At 36.5% G+C, this 20,100-nt stretch overlaps 1 protein-coding gene across 1 annotated transcript in view; it reads left to right on the forward strand.

The window, feature by feature from the left end:
• The first annotated feature begins 6,132 nt into the window (after window positions 1–6,132).
• Window positions 6,133–20,100, forward strand: part of LOC112683749 — a 100,874-nt gene continuing 86,906 nt past the window's right edge. Inside the window, exons 1-2 of the mRNA XM_025554908.1 lie at window positions 6,133–6,321; window positions 8,444–8,603. Coding sequence (XP_025410693.1) covers window positions 6,133–6,321; window positions 8,444–8,603 — 349 coding nt within the window. The remainder of the gene's footprint in view (window positions 6,322–8,443; window positions 8,604–20,100) is intronic.

Below are 20,100 nucleotides of genomic sequence, written 5' to 3' on the forward strand. Positions count from 1 at the left end.
TACGGTATTTCAGATCCTGCGATTCGGAAAGTCCTGCCAGTTGTCCGACGCGCGTAAGAGAACACGAAACCACGCGCGTGACTACAGGGCGAACTCCGATTTCCGGTCGGGTCCGAAAATATTATCCGGGTCTAATCCCGGACCGGTTTACTCCCCCGAGACCGCTGTAACGGAGATCACATAACGTACCGCGGTATCGCACCGGAAACCGTGCGATTTTCCGCGGCACGCGCGCGAAAACAATCTTCGGACCCTCAAAGCTCAACCCGAAACTCTATCGGTCTCAACGACTAATATTTTCCGCGCACGACCCGCAGCAAGACCGCACTGCGAGTGCACACTCGGAGCCGTACGTCGAAACGCTGTGCGCGAAACGTCAGACGATTCGAAGTCGGCGATCTCGGCTGATACAGTTTCTTCCGCGCACAGCCGTCGTGTCGTGCGACCGGGCAGTTATGTGTCCGAGCACTAATCTCATGCTGCGGGTGGTTTGCATTTGCGATAAGTTTCCAGTTGAACGTGTACGCCGTTTTCTTTCTTTTTTTTTTTTAAAAAACAATTCGTTCGGTCATCGGTTTAAAAACCATCTCCCATCTCGTGTAACAGAACTTCGCGACGGTTCGACTGTGGTAATACAACCGTACGTGTTAATATTGTTTCCTAACGAATGACGAGTATTTTTGTTCGGTTTTCACGCGGTGCGCATCGCAAAATTCACGTGTCGGACCAGAAAGTTTATGGCGAAAAATTCGGTCCCGCAAAAAAAAAAAAAAAAAAAACCGACTAATACGACGGTATTAAATGTAAATGTAATAAGAACGCGTCCTGTATCAAATTGTTCGGCTGCACGGACGTGTTTTAATAATTCGTGACGCACCGCGGTTATTTTTCATTCAATATATCGAAATCGTCCGACACACATTTGCCGCCGTGGTACACCGCAGGAAACCTTTGTATTCCGTTTCCGGAATTAATTTTAGTTTTCACGACGAAACAACACCCACGCGTGATTTATATATACATATATACGCATTATGACGTTCTGATGGGCAGACAATCGATGTATGTGTACCTCCGCAACGAGATGATTTCTATGAGACCATCACGTCACCGTCTCTTCGCTGCAGCAGTCAACCGGCGGCAATTATTATTTTTCGTGTGCGTATTATTATTGTTATTAAAATATGTGTAATACGTTTATGAATGCAAATTCGTTGTAACTACCGTTCGAAAATGTTACAAAACCGAAATTATAATATTATTATTTCAACTCAACAAATTCTAAGCACTCGCCCATTATAATATTATTATTATTATTATTATTATTATTATTGTTATTGTTATTATTGTATTCCTAGGTCGATCGTTAAAATCTCTATTTGCACGAATACTGATGCACCGAGAGCATAATTTATTCAAATAAAACCAACGAACTGCATGTGTAAACTATTAAAAATTTCCAAAGAATTTATGGCGAACTATGTGGACAATAATTAATACAAAAGTATTGGACGTGTGTGTATACGTAGTGCTTGAAACGATTCGGATTTGCTGAAGTTCAAAAATTCGGATTCTTGGAATTTGAAATTTTGATTTTGAAATCCGAATTTCACTCTAAAATTGGAATTTTGGATTTTGAAAAATCGAATTAGTAGAATATTATAATTTTTCAGGTTTTAAGAAAATCCGGATTTTATTCCCTTTACTAACCTAACCTACTCGTGTATATATATATATATAAAATATAGGCATATAGATGTATCATAAACAAGTATATTAAATTATGACTACTGACACTGATGTAAACCATAGGTAACTATTACGATAGATAAATTATAGTTTTTTAATGGGTTAAATAATTATTTGATGTAGGCACTTACTCTAACGTAACTTAAAAATTTGTTTTCTCCTATGCTGACCATGATATTTCACGACTTTGAAAAAATGTTTACCAAATAGGTCACACATCGTTAAATGGATCTGATCTGTTAATTCAATACGATTTTGTTCATTGTCTTCGCATAATTTTTTTTTTTTTTTTTACGATTTAATTGAATTACAATTACTATTTAAATAGTAAACTATAACTCACCAACAAGTCATACCTTTACATAATGATTAATGAATGAACACTGAAAAATGACAACAGGTAGAAGGATGACGGCTATAATCGGGTGGAGGTGGTTAATTGGAAGAAGGCAAGCATGAAGAGCTATTATACTGTTATATTTCTGTAAATATTATTTTTTGCCATCATAAATACTTCACTATGGACGAAAGAATTCTAAGATTAACAATATTTGAAATATATACTCCTGTATATAATTGAACCAGTTGTTACGGTGAATCATTTCTATATGTGATAAGTGTAAAATGTATATAAACATAAATGGAGACACAATGCCATTTTGCCATAAGCCAATAATATCTTGTGTGTGGCCTAAGTAGTTACTTAGTATTGATGTCTGATAAGTTATAAGGGAATAAAAATAATGTTTATGGGTGTAGAACAAATTTAATTAATTTTTTTTTCCGTCTCATTACAACTTAACATAATTAAAACAGATTAGAATACGATAATTCTTAATTATTTAATTATTGCGAAGAAAAAAAATCACAAGAATTTCATCTATCTAGATAAATCCCATTAGATAACACTTTCATTCATCTAAGGCAGTGGTTCTCATCCTTTTCTCGTTCATGTCACATTTAGCCACTAGAATAAAACACCACGTCATCCTAACATCAAAATAATAAATAATCTTAACTGTGTATTTTGGAATAATTTTTGAAATAACAATAAAAAATACAAATACGTAAGTACACCTACAATTTATTCGAGTTGCAGGGTTCAATAAACATGGTCAGTTAAAAATTTAAATTTGCGAATTAAAAAAAAAAAAAAGAGAAAAAATAATAATTATTTGTATGAAAACTTATGAGAAATTGGCCCGTAGTGGTTTTTACAAAGTTTAGGAATTCGAGGGCTGATAGTGAAAATATCGAGTCTCATATTGTCTTCTAGAGTTGTAGAGCTATAACATTACATATCTAGCTACGGCATAATAGGTGACTAACGAACCCGGTTAAGATAATTGATAATGTAAAATTTAAACTATATATGCTATTTACACAGCAGTTGTGGCAATAATACGATTTCATTAAAATTAATTATTATTTTTATTTCTCCTTGGAGATGTCACCCCTATGACACGTCACCCGGTTGAGGACAACTGATCTAAGGTAATACGATAGATAATTTTTTCTTCGACCATCTAGATAACTACGATATCATCTAAGATAAAAGATAATTAATTATTCAATCAGATAAGTGTATCCAGATATCGCCCGACCACTGGTGGTAGAGGAGTACACGTGTACAATATGTCTGCGCGCTATCGGACGACGATGGTTCTCGGTCGGTGGCAGCGGCGGAGGCTGCCAGAGAGTCCGGACAAAAGATGTAGAGGCTGCCGTCTAATTGCGGACCATCTATCATCCGGTTGGCGGCGAACGTTCGGTAACGTTAGCCGAATGAATCGATCATACACAATAATAAATACACACACACACACACACACACGTGCACATGCGACGGTAGTGTATAGGGTACGCAACGTTCGATAATAATATTAATAAACCTCCATTCATTCCGGTAGCCAAAGTCCCGGAGAGCTACCGGCCGACGGACACATCCATTATTCATTCGTATATAACCGTATACGTGTTCCTCCCTTTGTGTGTATATATATATATATATATATATACGTGTGTGTGTGTATGAATGTTACGGTACACTTCTTCCCGCATATGTGTCCTAAGACACATGCCGTTGAAACGTCGGAGCAACACCCCAACACGGTCGGCGGCGCCTGTTAATGATCAATACGGTTATTACCAAACTTCGGACTCTATCCGACGACGGTACGCTGCGCTTGAAATGTGATCGGATATTTTCTCGTCCCCGTTTACGGTCGTGTTTATATTATTACCGTTTAGCCGTCGCGGCGAGTGAAAACTATCGGACAACGGTGATTTCCGGACCCCGAACGAAGCGAAAAGCACGTCTTCGACGGCACGCTAAGGGAAAGCGAAGCCATCCCCATGGATTATTCACGACTCTCGGTACGCAATTATTTCCGTCGAGGCGCGAGCGGTCAAGCGTACACGAAAACAATACGAAAAATGAATAATTAATATCCACCGGACAGCGGAGTTTAATAAAACTGTTGGCCTGCCGTCGGTTTATATGCGCGCCGGAGATCGGCGTGGAAGTGGCGAACGGAAACGATGAGATTTAATGACGAACACGATGGATTTTGGGTCGAAACGTTACCGTCCGATAGTTGGAAATAAACTACGCGTATTCAATTATCGGTTTAATATTGTACGCACGGTACGCGGGTACCAAGTGGGCACGACGAATAAAAGTGTTTTTAATATTCGCCAAAGTTATCCACTCGGATATATCGCGAACGGAGGTGAGAGAGAGAGAGAGTGAGAGAGAGGGGGGGATGATCCAGAGGGCTAAATAATGATTGGAGGGGGAGAAGGGGCGAGTGGATGGACGATCCGTGATGCCGGCAGTGTGTCATGCGCGCTCTCTTACCGCCACCGATGTGTTATTAAACGAAATATTATAATATATACACGGTGCGTGCGCGGGCGGACGGGATTCGTATACAGTCGTCAAACTGCACAATCCACCCTTACAAGCACACGTAGCGGCTACTGTGTGCGTGTGCACGTTCGCTGTACGCACTTGTACGTAAAAGATAATATGATATTGGCTTTCCGTCCGCGCGAGCAACACCCGCGTAGTAGAGGTGCGAACGGGCGGGCGCAGTGTGCGGCGACGACGACCGGCGGCAGAGGGTACGTATTATTATTACGGGCGAATGTTTGACGACGCCGTCGGGCACTGCAGCGCAACGGCACCGGGTACGTTTTATGAATATTCATCGTTGTCGCGGCGCATCTTTTTCAGCCGGAATTCGACTGTTGATTTATTAATCGTAGTACACCGATACAAAAGGGCAAAACGGATGTACGTACACACGAGCGAGCGGCTCTCTCCCTCGAAGCCCGCACCCCCGCACATTCGTTCGTCGAGAAACGTCTTAAGTGCGTGCGTGTGTGCGTGTGTGTGTGTGTGTGTGTGTGTGTGTGTATTATATTACGATATTATTTAATGTCGAGCGCCGTCTATAAAAGATCGTCGTTGCGGCAGCCGTCTTTTCTTTCCGATGAGGGTGTATAATGTCACAAACGAATGCGGTACGGCGAGGAGGGCGTTTTTCAATTTCGAACTGACACTTTATGCGCGCATCGATGTAAGCGTATATACATGGTTACGATATTATAAATTATACTGCAGCGGTTGGTACGCGAAACGTCGACATGCCATGATTTGCCGACTACTACGTCCAGTAGCCCTTATAACTGCCGCCGTCCTACGGTTATACCGTTAAAAGCACCTTCGTGCGTTCTAATTTTGTTTCGCTTTTCTTAAATGTGTTCGAATGGAACCGTGTGTTACAAGACGTGACAACCGTTGTTTCCGACAGTAGCTTTCGAGTATCATTGTTTGATTTTGTATTTCTCGATGGAAAACGGTGAAAAAACTTTGTGGCGTAGCATAATTTTTCAAAAATAGTTATAGTAAAAAAAAAACATATGTAACGAGATACTTATTGAAAATGAAACCGATATCATTAGGAAACTTATTTGCAACATATTTCAAAGGAAGGTCTTAGGGAAAACTAGTAGAGGTCGTCCAACAACTTCGTACTTTCAAGACATCAAGCAGCTTACGGAATGGACGTCATATTCTATTCGCGGCTGAGGGAACTTTGCGAACGACAGGGATATATGGACATCGCGACAAGGCGGCAGCCTATAGACGATGACCGAAAGTATTAAAAATGATAATTACCGTGAAAACTATAGAGAATCAACGATAGACTGAAAAAAATAAATACATGCTGTAACATATAGTATTATACGGGTTTATATAATAATAATAATAATGATATTATGTAATGACAAAAGCAAAGTAGTGACAAAATCGCTATAAAAGTTATATATATATATATAGAAGTTGCTTTATAAGTTACTATATAAGTTGCTCGGATGACGTCGAGCAGGCCACAACGATGTGCAAAATTAGAAAAACATGATGGACCCTTGTCGGACAAGAGGATGGCAGTGGATGACCCGACCCGAGTGATCGGTCGACGGGCAGAGGTGGGCTGGGTCCAAAAAGCTGCTGCTGGACCGGACGCCGGCCCGTACTTGGCACGCTCTCTTCAGCTGTTTCCCGTACTTTGGACGACGCGGAATGCGACGCCGACGGCTACGATACGGCCCGCACTGCCCAAACATGGGAGGGGGGTGTATTTAGATTTTTTTCTGGTGAGAGGGTAATTTCCTCTAAACACAATATCACAGCTCAATCGATCAAAAGCAAAAACTAGAATTTTAGTGGACGATTTTAATTTTTAATGTACGTATATAATTATAACTCTTTTTTTTTTTTACGAAATTAATGAAATAAAATACCTACATCGTAATAGAAAACTAATGAGTACATTACATAACATGAACAATTTAAAGATAATTCATAAAACAATGACGATCTGAGCTTCTAAGATTTACATTTTATGGGGTAAAAGCAGACTTCGACTCCCCTTGGCCCCATCATAAATACGCCTTTGGTCGAACAGTATACCATTTACGGTCCAGCGTCCGCTCCAGCAGCAGTGACGGAGTACCCAGTCCCATATCCGTATTCGTGCGGTTTCTATTATTATTATTATTATTATTATTATTATTTATTTATTTTTTTTTTTTGATCGTTTAGCAATTTAATTACTACTTTGTTTTTTTAATCACATAATTTATATATATTATTATAATTGAATTACGTTTGTCACTGGTTAGTGTTTCCATAGTGATTACATCTTCTGAAATTATTATGTCTGTCCAATACACTTACACGGAATCGAATTAAAAATCGATTATGAAACTTTGAACACTGTTTATTAGTGAGATTCAAATGTTATTGTGTAACGAATGTGTAATATACATATGCGTGGCAGCGTGTGAAATGAAACCTGTGTTTTTGTTTTTAAATTTCATTGCAGGATTGCATTATAAAACAGAATATTTCGATGTTAGTCTTCCTTGAAGACATTTATAATTTGTCATATTTAATGAGATTTCGAGGTCTTCCAATTATCGTAGAATGTTGTTTTGTTCAAAAATAAACGATATGCATATTAACTGTTTTCAAAACTCAAAAGCTAATTTAAATCGAATAAGCTGGATGACGTTTGTCGTGGTTGGTTTTTTTTTTTTTTTAATGAAGTTTTGGCTTATGTTCCGACAATCATTTTAAAAATAAATTTAAAGGATCAAAGATTCCCTAACGCAAATATCGGTGACACAAGAATAGCGATACCGCAATTGAACGATACGACTTTGATCGTCTTATCGACTTCAGTATTTTTAAGATATGTATTTCATGAAATAAAAATGATACCTACGTGAAGTGGCGCGTTTTCAAATTTTTTGTGAAGGGGGGTTTAAAATGTTTCTAAGAAATAAGTAGTATTTTAAAATTTTAAGAAATACATATAAAAGGTTTAAATGAACAATTATATTATTTTATTATTATTATTAATATAAATACAAATTAAGAGTTATTTACAAACACATGATATAAATTAATGTACCTTCGTAGTAAGTCTCTATGATTTTCGAATGACCTTTTCTTCTAGGGAAAGAGGGCCGTGACCCAAGATCCTTCCCTCCCCCCCAAAAAAAAAAAACTACTGCCTGCTTGAGAGGTTTTACATGTTCCTGTTGGAATATAAAAGTAAACGTAAGGGATAAAATATTTAGGTAATCAATTCTTTTTGTAAATACTTAATTTTGATAATGAAAACCGTATTATAATTAGTTTAACTATGTAAATATAATATATACTCACAGATATAATTGTATACAGTCCTATTAAATAAAAAAGGTAGTTACAATATAGTATTCGGCTAAAATTATTAATTTAAATTATTTTCCTTGTAAATAATCGTGTATTATATAATGTTACTATTATACTACCTATATTAGGTATAAAAATATGGAACCCTCGAGTATTTAACTCAAATTTTATCTATATATATATATATATATATATATATCTTAACTGAAAACAATAAAGTGATTCTTAATATTTGAATTCAAAACTAAAATTACTTTTATTTTATTAATATAATTTCCATTTGTTTATGGTTCTATTTAAATGGTACATTCATAATAGTATAATTGTAAGGTTTGATGAACATTTTTCAAATTTTATTTTGCTTACAAATATTAAAATTAATGAAGTATAAATCGTATATATAATTAATTTAAAAAATATTGGTTTTAGGTAACTCAATAGATTGGACGTCGTAATAAGTCGCCATCAGCAATCGCTGGATTATTTTCTCGTGCTTACCGGCCATGGTCCCACAAATACATCCAACCAAGACGTGATACGGTTGCTCCATTAATCCACATTGTTACTGGATCGTTGTTGTTTTCCTACACCATAAACTATGGTAAAATAATCCGTGAGGGTAACTACAAACATCACTAATAGTTACAATCGATAAGCTGCTGAGTTTTCATAATTAGTTAAAGGATGTTACACCCGCGTATGCTGTCTCCGTGTGACATACGTACAACATAGTAAATTTGCGTTCAGTGATTCAAATATAGTGATGTTAGCTTTAGTATTAGAATAAACTGGTCTGTAATCAAACTTTAAGGAATAACATTATCTGTATTTTATCAGTCAATTTTCTCTAACATTTTAATTTTAAGCGTGTTATGAGTATGTAAAATATAACAATTAAAAAAACATCTTGACTCGATAAAAAATTAAAATATCGGAAAAAACCGACCAATAAAATACAGATAATGTTCTTCCCTTAAAATTTGATTATGGGTCAGTTTATTTTAATATCAAAGTTAACTTCACTACGTTTGAACTAATGAAAGCAAACTTACTATGTTATACGTATATCAGATGAAAACAATACATGCAGGTTCTCTAAAATAAACATATTTATTATAAAAACACATGTAAGATAAAAATATCTGTATTTCAGACAAAAAAAAGATTTTTTTTTTTTTTCAATAACTAGTATAACTAGTATCTACATGTAATTAATAGGTATTAAAGAAATTATACTTTCAAAAAAATAACTTGTTTTTTGTGTACCACCGTTGAAATTTATTATTCATTATTACAAAATGTATTGAAAATAATATTATTCGTGCCTAACGAAAAAAAACTAACTTACATTTTGGTGTAAAAATAATATTTTGTCTACATTAGACCCATTTGAGAGGTCGCGTAAAAATGTTTTTATAAATAATATAATTTGAATTTTTATTCTAACTTCATTAATTCGGTCATTTATCCAGACATAAACAATATATATAGAACAATATTATATTATTTTTTTTTTTAAAAATGTTTGGAAAAGTTATCCTCCTAGAGTAGCGAACAAGAGCTGTAACACCATTGCGCCACGATCCCCTTTTACCTGATAAAATCACAACACCATTGCGCACCAAATTACATGTGTATATATTATATATAATAATTTATGTACAATATAAAATAATGTATACAATACATACTTTCTACATATAATTTTCATATACATGCACTCAAACGTATTACCTATTAATTCACAATTTTTCTTCCCAATTATTACAGGCTTAGGACTGTCGATAAATTATCATCGTTGGCTTGGTTAAAAATTGTGTTTTTTTTTTTCTATACTGATAGTCATTAGTCGATATTTTTATTATAACTATCATTAGCTCAATCAAATTTGCATTTTTTAAAAAGGGCATTTTGTGAATTACTAGTTTGAGAGCATGTATATACAAATTATAGAAAGTATGTATTGTATGCATTATTTTATGTTGTACAGAAATTATTATACATAGTAAATACACATAGATAGGAATACAGTAGATTGGAAAATCAGACATAATGTGGAGATCAAAGAGCTATATCAGAAACCAAATAGAGTCAACGATAAAAGAAAGAGGCGACTCTTTTGGGCATGACGAAAAGAAAGAGCCTTTATACACAAGGTACTAAGTGGCTCTCTAGAAGGCGTAAGACCACTTGGTAGACCAAGGCTGAGGTGGGAAGACCAAGTGTCAAAAGATGTGAAGCGGGTTGAACCGGATGGTGATTGGCGAGTCCTAGCGGAGGATAGAGAGAGATGGCATGACATATTTTTGTCAGTTTGGTCATAAAGGCCGTCAACTACGAAAAAAAAAGCAATGTTGTTGTGATTTTATCAGGTAAAAAGGGATCAGGGCGCAATCGTGTTACAAATTTTTTGCGCAATCATGGTGTAATTAGTCGGGTTGAAAAAGGAAAAAATTGCGCAATCGTGTTGCACCGCGAACAAGTTATAATATTGTATGTTCTATGTTAGGCCAGTGATGTCCAACCTTTTTACCTCAGCGGGCCACTTTGGTAAACAATTATCTTAGAGAAGGAAACCAAATATAACAGTGCGAATATTATCAATATTAATCTAATAATGTAATTTTGTTTCAAATAGTACACATATGTACATATTGAGTTTGCTTTTAAATAATTGATTGACCACTGAAAAGGTTACAGATTTTTAAATTTTAGTACGGGAAAATATGACCAAAACAAAATACTGGACATGCATTTCCAATTGTTTTATGATTCAATTTTTGTTTTGTAGTGCTAGTAGAACTATCTAAATAGTAATCATAGTAATAATTAATATTATTAGAAATGTCTTTCATATATTTTTATATTAGTATTTTGCGGAACCCATAGGCTATGTCTGCAGTTTTAAAAAAAAAAAAAAAAATGATATTTTATGGAAACACGATTCGGTTAGGCTACATACCTCGCGTGGATTCACCGTCGAATTATCGATTTGTTACTTCGCATTGCAGCTGCAGATAAATTAACTCGACGCGTTACAATACACAAATGTACACACACAAACACGCACACATGGTGCAGTGCGTTAGGTGGACATTTTATGCGTGCTTATACCCGTACCGCGGTCATTGTCCGCACGTTTTGTTCACACGGAAAAAGTGTATTTTAAAGCTACAATGTAGTGTAGATAAATGTGTACACGAACGGTTTGCGCGTACACACAAAGGACAAGGGTGCGCTGACACCTATACGTGTATCACAATAATACGGTGTACAGTATTAATAGCTTTAGCCCTTGGGTGTGCAACACTCGCCGGCTCTAACCGGACACACGAGCGGAGGCCGAACGAGACATTGTCGGGGTGCGCTTACGCGAGTTTTTATGAATTTTCGCAGCGTTTCCAAATGCTTTTTGTCCCGGCACCGCCATCACCACCGCAACGGCACGTCGATTGTTTACGACCGTTCGTTTGCGCGCGCGTACATCTCGAAATGGGTTGTAAATTTATCAATATCAGGTTTTCGCTTGACTTTTATACGTAACCCTCCGGGGTTTTTAATAAGGGCGCGACGCACGACGGCAGGACGGGGAGTCGCGAGGACGCGCTACGGAATAAAAGAGGATAAACGCCGTAAACGCGCGTGTTGTTCGGGGTTTACGACGAGGAATCCGCCGCCGCGGTCCGTCGTATAAGATGTGCTCTCATTACGGTGTTATTAGGCGGTTTTCCGATGGGCCCCGTGCGGGCATAAAAAATAGTGTACGATGCGCGCGATACCTATACGTGGGGCGGTGGTGGTGCCGGGGAAAGGAACAGAGTACAAATAATAATAATAATAATAATAATACGTTTCGGGGTGAACGACGGACGAGACAAGAGCCGAAATAGATAGTAAATCTTTTACACGATCGTAAATATCTCCGATATAAAAATCCCCGAGTAGGTAGTATAATAGAGGTATATACGATGTGTACGCCGAGGAATATAATAATATAACAATAAAATAAATAAATAAAATAATACGCACAGTTCATCGGGTCGTAAAGTGGCCCGGATTGATCATGATTTCCGAATCGTAAAAAAAAAAAAAAAAAAGAAACCGACAAAATATTTTGGGGGGTCCGGGACATAAAATAAAAAAAAAAAAAGGGGAAAAAACCGTAACCGAGTTTCATGAAATCCTCCCGCGGTCTCGGCAACCGTGCGGTACACCTTTTTATAGGTTCCGCGGTGGCGAAATAAAATGGAACTTATCTCACGTGCTGACGCGGTTTCCGATCCACAGAATAATCCGTGCGGTTCGAACGCGTTTATCCCGTCGCACCGGCTCGCAGGAAACGTTTCGATCGAGCTGCGACCGCGGTGACGTAGCAAGGGTACGGCTACGCCAGGGACGCTATATTGTGCGAAGGTCGTGTATTTATCGTAAAGTCAAATCGATATTTTTTCATTGCACTCTTTGAAATGCTGAATGCTTAGACGTTGTCAATTTGTACGCTCTGCGCGTGAATTTAATGATGAAATTATGAAAACAGCCCAAGGACGTTTGAGTAAAAAATCTCATTTCAAGTAACTATCGATAAACTTGCTAGTGATCAAGCGAGAAATGCAAATTTTCAAAGTTTAAAATCAACACTGTAACAACTTATGAGTGTAAATTGTGTACTTAAAAATATTAGTAAAATCAAAGGTTAAAAAATATATCGTGACGTCAAATTTCAATTGGTCGACAGGCGTTTTTTTTTTTCTAAGTTTGCCAGAGGCGTTAGCGAGTGTCTTCTACGCCACTGCGCGACCGTCACGAAATTTATCGCTGGTCGGCGATCCCGAAACGGTTTTGCGTTTACGCGGTGCCAACGACGGTTTCGAAACGAAATCAATTTCGGCGTCGCGGACGTTATCGATACGTCCGCGACGGAAACGGACGACCGATGCGCATTTGAAGCCGCCGCAGCGCATAGGGGTCCTTCGCGCGGTCCGTCTCGTAAAATAAATAGCGATCCCGTCGATAAGATTTCGTTTTCCGATTTTTAATACGGTTTTATGGGATTTGTAAATTGGTCGCACGCGAACGCCAGACCGATCCACACGACGACGCAACTGCCGCGCATGCGGGCGGTTTAATAACGGTCCAATAACGATACGTAACGCTGTGGATCCGATAAAACTATTAATCCCTTATTCAATAATGAGCTCGGTAATCAATTTACCGTGAGCGCTGCGATCGCAGTCCAATAAAGCAATAACGTTATAAACCGTATTGGTATATGGTTAATCGTTATCATAACGGTGGCAATGGTTGCAGCAGGAGACGTTTTTTGAAAACGGTCGTTCGGAAGTTCGTAAACCAGCGGGCTATTGAAATCGTTGCCAAGTGCACAGCTGCACGTGTTCAGCACAAAATTTGTACCGTAAGGGATGACTTTCCTCGCTCCGTCGGAGTGTAAAACCGAGACGCGTGCGTTTCACTCGAAAAATTCGAAACGCAATGATTCATTATTATTGGTTTACCGGGAAATAAATTAATTTAATAACGCTTCGCACGAGGAAAATGTTGCGTTTGAAAAAATGTCTCCACTCGAGACAAGCGTATATGGCTGATTTGGTGGGCAGTAGTGGGGAATGCTCCGCGAAACCACCGATCGGTCCACCGCGGATACGATTTATAAATAATCATGTTTCATATCCGTATTACATTATAGTTTCTGTCACTGTTATTAGTAGCCGCGATCCGCGACGTTTGATTTTGGTTCAATAATTCCGTTTCGGCCGTCGATTAATTACGGGTAGACGAACGCTGCGGTACAACAATAACAGCATACCTAATAGTTTCTCCCTCTCGCCTTTCGCCCCGGGGTTCAACTGTACCGTCCGCCATGGGATGAACTTGTTAAGAATGTTTGCATTGTCTGTCTAGTTTACTCTCGACGGTTGCGGCGGTGGCGGCGGCGGTTTGTATACATTGTAATAATGTACGCAGACAGTCGAGGTGTGAGCACACAGTTTACCCGTTTACCGCACCTTGGTCGTCTACGGCGAGGGACGTTGCAAACGCGTTGATATCGGCTTTCTCGTCAATAACAATGCGCATATAATAATAATTGGTTTCGAGCGGGTTCTCGCGTGTGGATCTGAAAAGGAACATCTGCGTGTGTTTGCAACGACATTATACAACATCGATTCTCAAAGTTTTACGACAACGGCACCCTATTAGAAAACAGTTCGCTGCCGTGGAACCCCAATGACCAGGGCTTGAAATTTATCTAAATTCGGGGTACACTCTTTTCACCACGTATGTTTTCCTTCCGTTTCACAACGATGCCGCACCTATCTATTTCAAATGTACGAAAATGTTTTCCTTTTAGTCTTAAAACGAATACCATGGAATAAAATGTCTTTCGTATGTTTTTATATTGGTATCTTGAAGAACCCATAGGTTAACACTTCGAGAACCTCTATATACTCGTCTAGTATAGTAATGAAATAACTCGAAGCAATGGCTTATATAGATGAGCCTAGTGGTCTACAGCTTCTCCCCCCCCCAAATGTTTTGAAAAACTTAAAAATGATTTTAAACGTTTGTTATATTTTAATGGTACTTTATGCGTATTTAGAATTTGTATCCAACGTCAAGTCATTTTGGGACATTCTGTAAATGAAATGTAGATAAGTACCTACTGTATCTTGTTAGTAATTCTTAGATAGCAATGGTAATTTATCTCAGTCCATAATAGCCCTTCTCGAAAATATTTTCTGTATACGCCACTGAGTCGAAGCCATTTTCATTGTCGTGTCTATGGGTCGCGCTTCTCATGCATGGACACGACCAGCAAAATTCGACATTAACTGTAATACCGATTAATGCTGGTTTTAAAGTTCCGATTTCGACAATAAGACGTTTATAATTATCATATGAATTCCACATTTATTTCAAATTCAGGATCAAATTTACATAAATTTTAATTTTATTTATATCTATTTTTTTTCTATTTATTAACGCCAATCGGCTTTATAATATACCTCTTTTTGTAAAATGTATACACAAATGAATAAAATAATATCAGATTGTAAAATTGTTTAATGCTTAAATTACAATTGGGTCGTTAGACATCTTGGTGACATTATAGAGGGTCGCCAACTCAAAAAGGTTGAGAACCGCTAATCTAATGCATTGCGATGAAATCGAGTTCTACATTCGATGATCATAACGGCAATAACGTTCGGCGTACATACATTCAATACAGCTTTTGTATTCGGTGTTCCGACTATTTTTGAACCGACATCGAGTTATTGATTGCATTTATTTTATATCGTATTAACGTGAGACAAATGTTAATTCGATCGAGCTTTGGCTATACCATAGATACATGGCTGATACATGATTTTTATTACGCGTCACTTCGCGAAACGTCGAAATGGGATAAGTTTCAAAAGTTAATAAGTTTCGATGGACCGATTACCGTGAATAAAAACGAAAATATACTTCCATCTGCGAACGAATATATTGCGCGCGACAGAAAGCTTTCAGCGACGGTTTAGTTTTAAAATCATCCAGAAGTACACAGTGTATTCCAGTCCATTGTTCGCGAGTTGCAATATTATTGCGAGCGGAGCCACGTCCTTTTTATCTACCCTTAGAGATCCCATTGTTTTCGTCCAACAACACTAATCAACGAGGTACTGATGACATTGTAATAAACGTTTCCAATTGACTTGATTAACATAATGTAGGCAATTTAACCGCAATATAAATTTGATACTGTATATGCTTACACCGCGATTGTTTTATTACGAATAATTATCACGTGTAACTCATTTTTGGAACATGAACAAATCGAAAAACAAAAGAAACGAAGATAATTCATTAGTCTTAGACACAGGGGAACGACATTGGTTTCAAGGATGCAGTCACGACCGCGCGTACCTACCGTGATTTATATATCATATTATAATGCGCGGAGTCTACACGCGCCATAAACTAAAACATAATTACATTTTTGCAATTAAACGTTTGTAAAATGGTAAATTTGTCACGAATAATGTTGTTGTAACATTATTATAGTTTTCGACTCGACTTTGAAATAGGATTTACTCTGTTTGAATTGAAATCATCGTACTGAGTAAAACAATGTCGTTTACGAATGTTTGATATTTCATCTCGCGAATGATAAAAAACTTAAAAAATGTCATGGGCTGCAATTGAATATTCGAATTTTACATATCAATGCGTATTCGGATTTTTTGATCGGTCGTATAAACGATTCATCGAAGGATAGAATTCATTATGGTGAGCAAATCAACGTCCCGCGGAATAATACATTATGTTTTAGTTGTGACGGTACAGAAAACCGGGCCCTCACCACCGTAAGTGAAATAAAAGTGAATAAATTATCGGCCGTTAGGTCGCGGTACATTATGGTTACTAATTATCAAACGACTCGCAGTCATAAAACTGTAAAACGTCGAGAGAAGAATGTTCGATTCGGTTTATATATATATATAAATATATATGTATGTATGTATATAACAATTTCGGTACGATTTCCCGAAATCAAAAATTAATTATTAATATACCTGCACCCCAATAATTCTCCCTTTCTCGTTGTTTACTCATTTTATACACCTGCACTGTTTTAATCGTGGAAACTTCCTTCGAGATAACGTCGCCGTAACGTTTATACATGTATACACTATTGTGTACATATATACAAATCATAATGATTTTCGAACGTCGAATATTCACTTTGTGATTTAGTTCGTCGCATAAGGCCCGACAATTGAATAATTAATATAGTTAATTATCATCGCTATAAGTTTGCAACAAAAATCGTGTCATCCACGAGTTCCCTCGCGACTCGCAACGCGAATTCACATAACACAATAACGAATACTTCTGATCGGCGTGAGTACGAATAACGGACACATCCATCTGGTGCACGTAATCGTTAATCTTTTGAAAGAGGTCGTTTATAATACGAATATTCTTTTTTACACCGTACACGAACTGTAGTCGCGATCGATAAGACTTTTAAACTCCGCGTTCCGATGCCCTCGGTCGACAGTTGTGTATTTGTGATTTCCTAGTGGGAAGGAGGGTGTCAAATTATGTACGTTTGATTTTGATACGTTAACGTCAAAACGTTCTTCGCTAGACTAAAAACTTAAAATATTTTAATCAATACGAATCTCAAAGGATCACCTATAAACTATTAAGTATAATAAAAATAAACGATTATCACAGAAAATTGATTATTGGTTATAACTAGGGTTCGGAAGTTGATGACTTTAAAAACTTTAAAAAATTATCTAAAAAGTTACAAATATTTGTTTAATACATTTAACAAAGCTTACATATTATTCAAAAATAAAAGTCATTGCATTGTAAAATTAGTATAGCACTAAGATTATACGAGCACTAACCGACGTTTTATTTTCAAAAATATTACGAAAAAATAATAAAATTTAGGTATTATTCACTGTAACACGACAACGATGCGAAGACTGTAATCGAGAAGATAAAATCGGATACTAATTAAATATTAGGAAAAAATAATAAAACGTAGATAAAATCTGACAAGTCTTAAGTTATCAGTATAATGGTCGACAAAAAAACGATAAGAAGTGAACTAGTGTGAAATCATTAAAAAATTACTTAAAAAATTAAATTTAAACACCAAAAAATACGAAAAAAATGCAAAATAAAAAATGAGTAATTTGAATTCATATGTTATTGGAACATATTTGTGGCCAAGAGAGAATTGTTAAAAAAATGAAAAAAAAAAAAATGCAAAATGCATTAACTTCCGAGCTCTAGTTAAAACTATTGATTATGGAATTTTCTTTATGACCTATGATTATTGTACAGAACGTGATACTGATTTTAGAAACGGTTTTTATATTATTAAAAAATCGGGTAACGTATCTGGCTGGAACGCGAGATAAGCGAGTAGTCATAATAATGGAATTTAACTTCCGTAAACGGTAAAAAAAAAGTCTTGGGGAGAAGTGGAATTTCCCACATCGCTCCCCCTCAAATATGCCATCTTCGGCTGAGAAACGGAAGGACATCGCCGTAAAATATAGGTACTTCACGTTCGATTTATTTTTTTTTGTATTCAGAATGAGACAGTAAAAATAACGTCTAGTGCTTTTACGCTCTAGCTAACGCAACGTTTTACGGGTCGTATAGTGAGATTTTTATTTTTTTTAGAACAAGAACTCATTTTTTACTGCAGGCATATAATATCTAGAAGTGGATTAATGGGAATTAAGTTTCTTAAAAAACTATTCTCGTTCCCACTTTGATCACTCCACGTTTTTTGGAATAATTCATACATATAACGGTAAAAATATAAATTAAATAATGCGTTTTCTCTCTTTTTTTACTGACAAATGTATAATTTTCATTTACTATAAATAATATTTCGGTTAATAAAATCCAAAATACTCTGATCATATAAGCGTATATAAAAAACCAAATTATTAATTTGAATCACTCAAACCGATTAGTTTCGTTCGCCTTATCCAAGAAGCAAATTAGTAACAATCTTCATCGAAAAAACAGTTATATCAATAATCCATTACGTACAGTAATACTTAATATTTTGACTATAAAGTTTGTTTCGACCATCACAATCATTATAAGAAATTTCTGATAGGAAATGTTGTCTAGTTGTTGCTTAGAAGAGTTCATTTCATTCATTCACAACAATTGATGAACGGACAACAATTTTCTTAATAATTGCGAAAAACTAACAAACAATTATGAAAGAAACGACAAAATGTTGACATACCGGTTATCGACAATATTAAATTTTTGTTTTTAAATTGGCGGTATTTTTTCCCCGAAATTCTATGGTTTCATTTTTGATTTTTGAACCTTTTCGTCGCACAAAGTCCTCTGATATTTGATTACGCATCACACCCTATGCACATCCCTTCAGTGGGTACTGACATAATCTGTGTAGTCGAACAACCGAAGAAATGATGTGACCGTCGTTCTATAATATCCCAGTATATTTTTCGCATTAAATTAATGTTATCGCCGTTACGCGTATACTCGTGTGACTAATATTACATTACCCTGCCGTCGCAAGACAAATGGACGCACTTAGCGAATTAATCGACACGATATGTTGTGGTCAGCTTAATAAAGCCTACACACTCTCGAGCGGTATGCGTAATGTGCTCGGAGAAAAAATAAGAAGAAGAATAAAAAAAGGAATTCCGCTAAAATTAACTCGCCCGTGCACGATATCCGAACGTATTAATCAGTTTCACTTTAACGTCCACTGTTGATGCGTAATAATAATATTATTACGTATAACGATCCGTTAAAATTTCGTCTATTTTTTCCCCGCGAATAAATCAACACGTGCGCTGATGACGGTCTGAATATAAAATTAGAAACTCAAATTTAACGCGATGGATTAACCGCTTGGTGATATAAATTAGTTTTATTTGTCCGCGTTCAATTCACACATAACCAACCATAATGTGTGCTGTGCGCCAGCAGAAACCGATAATTTTTCGCGCACATTCCTATATCGAACGCCCTTAAATCTCGCGCGCTGTGCGGGATCGTATATTTTATAACACGCACAAGGTGGGCTCGGGGGGACGTGTTTGGAAATCCGACGTCCCTGGACAACTATGTATAATAGAAACGTCCCTATCCCACGACTCCTCGTTCCATAAACATAAACAGTATTTTATAACATAAAATACGTCTCCGCATAATATATTAGTAAATCATAAATTGCACAATTTACATAATGAACACCGCGTATTTATTTTTGGAAATTTAAATATGTATCTTTTGCATGTATATATATATATATATAAATATATTTAAAAGAGCAAATTATAAATATTTTCTTCTTGCTTTTGTATTCGCGGGAATGTGATTTTATTACGACACTGAAAACGCTTTGTAAAAGTATAAATAATATACGTGCGAGAATATTGCAATGAGCGGGTTTTTTTATCTTTCAACACTATTATGTTATAATAACGGTTACGAAAAACGTGAATCGTATTTACGAAATTTACTTATACAGCTCTAAACGAAAATCGTAACGCTAATACAATTAAATA

The sequence above is a fragment of the Sipha flava genome, unplaced genomic scaffold (assembly GCF_003268045.1).
Source record: "Sipha flava isolate LNK unplaced genomic scaffold, YSA_version1 234_pilon_pilon, whole genome shotgun sequence".
Lineage (NCBI taxonomy): Eukaryota > Metazoa > Arthropoda > Insecta > Hemiptera > Aphididae > Sipha > Sipha flava.